Source organism: Neophocaena asiaeorientalis, unplaced genomic scaffold (assembly GCF_003031525.2).
Source record: "Neophocaena asiaeorientalis asiaeorientalis breed wild unplaced genomic scaffold, Neophocaena_asiaeorientalis_V1.1 scaffold253, whole genome shotgun sequence".
NCBI lineage: Eukaryota > Metazoa > Chordata > Mammalia > Artiodactyla > Phocoenidae > Neophocaena > Neophocaena asiaeorientalis.
In genome coordinates this window covers 5694942-5697922 of record NW_020174553.1, presented here as the reverse complement: position 1 = coordinate 5697922, position 2981 = coordinate 5694942, and the positions used below count along the sequence as shown (strand labels likewise).

The 2981-nt window shown below is 49.7% G+C and overlaps 2 protein-coding genes across 5 annotated transcripts in view; one reads left to right on the top strand and one right to left on the bottom strand.

Annotated features, from left to right (window-relative positions):
• LOC112407966 (nascent polypeptide-associated complex subunit alpha, muscle-specific form-like) overlaps positions 1-603 on the bottom strand; it is a 1483-nt gene extending 880 nt beyond the window's left edge. Inside the window, exons 1-2 of the mRNA XM_024757449.1 lie at positions 494-603; positions 20-450 (exon numbers count right to left, since the gene is read on the bottom strand). Of these exons, the coding sequence (XP_024613217.1) occupies positions 20-450; positions 494-603 (541 nt within the window). The remainder of the gene's footprint in view (positions 1-19; positions 451-493) is intronic.
• The window catches only part of SNAP91 (synaptosome associated protein 91), a 151447-nt gene that overhangs the window by 703 nt on the left and 147763 nt on the right, over positions 1-2981 (top strand). For 3 of the 4 annotated variants that reach the window (XM_024757434.1, XM_024757433.1, XM_024757431.1), the window contains exon 1: positions 850-979. In XM_024757434.1, the coding sequence (XP_024613202.1) occupies positions 850-979 (130 nt within the window). Of the gene's footprint in view, positions 1-819; positions 980-2981 lie in introns of those variants that run through there. The other variant, XM_024757430.1, reaches the window with a different exon arrangement.

Genomic DNA, 2981 nt, shown 5'->3' with positions numbered 1-2981 from the left:
ACCGCCGCCCAGGCTCGGCCCCCTCCCCGTGCTTGGGCCGCCCGGGGATCCGGAGAGGATAATCCTAGGGCGCGGAGAAGGGCAGCGGCCGTGTGACAGCTCCGCGGCGCGCTGAAGGGCGGGCGGGGGGCTGGGCTGTCAGCCCGTCTCTGCTCCGCTGTCAGGAAGGGCGAGGCGCTGCGAGACTCCGGCGCCTCCGCGGAGCCCTGGGGCGGCCCCTGCGGCGGCGATTTGGGGGCGAAGGGAGGGGGTCCGGGCGGAGGGCCTCGGCGGGTCTTTGGAGACCGCGGCGAGGAAGGAAGGGGAGGCGGGCGCGTAATATGGCGCAATACTAGGATAATCTCTGCCGCGACCGAGGGAGGACGAGCCGGTTGCTGCAGCAGCGCGAGGAGGAGGAGGGAGGCGGCCAGGGCTTGGGTATACGATCCATTCTCCGAAGCCTGCGGGCTGCTAGGAGGAGACGCTGCGGCTGGCAGGCGAGAGGTGGGCACACGGCGGGCGCGGCGCCCAGGGCATAACCCCGACGCACGCGGGAGCTGGGCTGGCACCCGAGATAGCTTGCAGGGGAAGTGCTGATGGACTGGGGGGGTCGGTCGGGGACATTGTCACGATGCTGGCACCGGACTCGCACTAGTCTCGCTCAAGACTCCTAAACCGCGTCGTTCGAGCGGAGCTTAGCGCGGTGCTGGCTCCGGGAAGGTGGTACCAGGGCGGGGACGGAGAAGAGAGCCTCCCTGCGGCTGGAGGAGGCAAGGCCTGGGTGCTCGGAGGGTCTGGTCTGCGGCTTAAAGCAGGACCATCTCCCCCTTTTTCCCGCAGAAGAGAAGGCGGTAGACGCGACCGGAGAAGATGTCGGGCCAAACGCTCACGGATCGGATCGCCGCCGCTCAGTACAGCGTGACAGGCTCCGCTGTAGCCAGAGCGGTGTGCAAAGCCACCACTCATGAAGTGATGGGCCCCAAGAAGAAGCACCTGGACTGTAAGCATCTCTTTATATAAGTGGGACATGCGCATGGCCGAGGGCCGTGGATACGGGCGACGCGGCCTGGGCGCTCGGTCGATAATGCTGCAGCCTTCCGACCTACCAGCGGGGCTGCCCCTGAGCTCGAAATCTCCCACCGTAGAGGTGTCGCCTTGGGTCGGCCCTGAAACCTTGACTTAGAGCCATTTTTTTCTCCTGTTGACCTCCAAGGTTTTGCTGGAGGAAAAAAACGATTATATAGATAGATAGATAGATAGATTAATAATTTAAGATACCAAGAAATTGTAAATTCAGGGTTAGGCACTTTTCACCTCTTTCCTCGTTCCTTTCTCCACCCTTTTCCTTTTCCAGTCCACGTTCGAGGAAATGAGGGGTTACACAGTGGTAACAACAGTAACCCCAAAAATGGATTCATGGAAGGTCAAATTTATCACCCTAGTTGTTTCCTAAATACATTTTGGGTAGTTTTAAAAGTGTCATCTTTTTCGGTGCTGCTGCTGAGATTTGGTGCCTGAGTGTGTGTTGTATGTCACCACACCAAACTGAAACAAATTCAAGCTCTTCAATGAGGAAATTGCACATCATAGATAATGGAGATTTCATTTTACCCATCCCGGCACACTTCTTTGTCCCATTCTTGGGAACTGCTGGGCAGAATGACCATGCAGTGGACACAAAATGGATGTGCTTTCCCAGCCTTAGAGATGGTGCAATTTTAGATGAAAACATTCAACTTATAATTTTTTTTAAAGTATTGGGTTTTTTGATGGGTTTTTTAAAGTATTGGGTTTTTTAATCTAGTTTGGAATCTATATATTTCTGAAGTAAATATTTCATTTTATTAACAGTAAATGTTTAGTTATTGAAGGGCAAATGGGGACACTTAGAAAAAGGCTTTCACCTGCTTTGAGTAGTGAGGCTCCTTATAAGTAAGGCTACATCAGAATATATTCTGTAGTTGCTGTTCAGTCTTTTGGGACCTGCTTAGAATCTGTCCTGCTATTGTGTTCGTTGGTAAAGGTCAGTGCTGGCATGAAAGACACAGGCAGGTCAAGCCATACCCATTTCCCACCTGGCTTCCTTTGCCCATTTTCTGGTTTTCTTATGCTTGAGGCCTTCCCCAGTGTCTGCCTTGTGCAGCTGAGAAAATGGCACCACTGTTAGAATTGACTCTGGTCCTGTTACCTGTTTAAGCAAAGCTTGATGAAGCTGACAGCTGGATATCGTAAGGGTTCTCCAGCCTTGCGAACCTGTTGTCTCATAAAATTGAATAATTTTGCTACCAGAAGCTTGCCTGAGGGGGAAACACCATTACTCTTTTCCTGAGGGAATTTTCAACAAAATGTGTTGATTATGGTGTCGTGTGTGATACATGCAGTACAGGGTGAGAGAGGTGGCCAGGGACCCTAACAGAAGTGGAAATTATAAATTCATGACCAGCTCGTTTTGCTGCAGCGTGCTGAATCGTTTAGCCATCTTTGATCAGTTTCCCCAACTCTGGGAGGATGATTCATGTTTTAAAGAATAATAAAAAAGCTATAGGTTATGGATTTGCTCAATGATTTGAAAATGATAGATCGATATATTGATACATTTCAGAGAACACTTACAGGTATTTCATTAAACGTGATTCACATAAAGACTGACTTTTCCATATCTAGATAGTCACCTTAATCTTTAGATCTTGAAAAGTCTTTTATAAATTTTCCAGGTGGGGGGTTTTTCAGTCTCTCCAGCATATGTTAGTAAGTGAAGTGATTCTGAAGATGTGGAACACAGCAGGAAGATTTAAGGAAAGCCGTGGAAGTAGGAACTCGTATTGAGTTAAGAACATGGACAATCATAAGAGCTAAACATTTATCGAGCAGTTACTATATGCTGGGCACTGAGCTTTACATTATTAATTTATCATCACTTAAAAGTTTCGGGGAAGGTAATTAACTTTCATACCTTTTAACCCCTGCACTTAACTGCCATCTGTTTTTTATTTAGTAATATT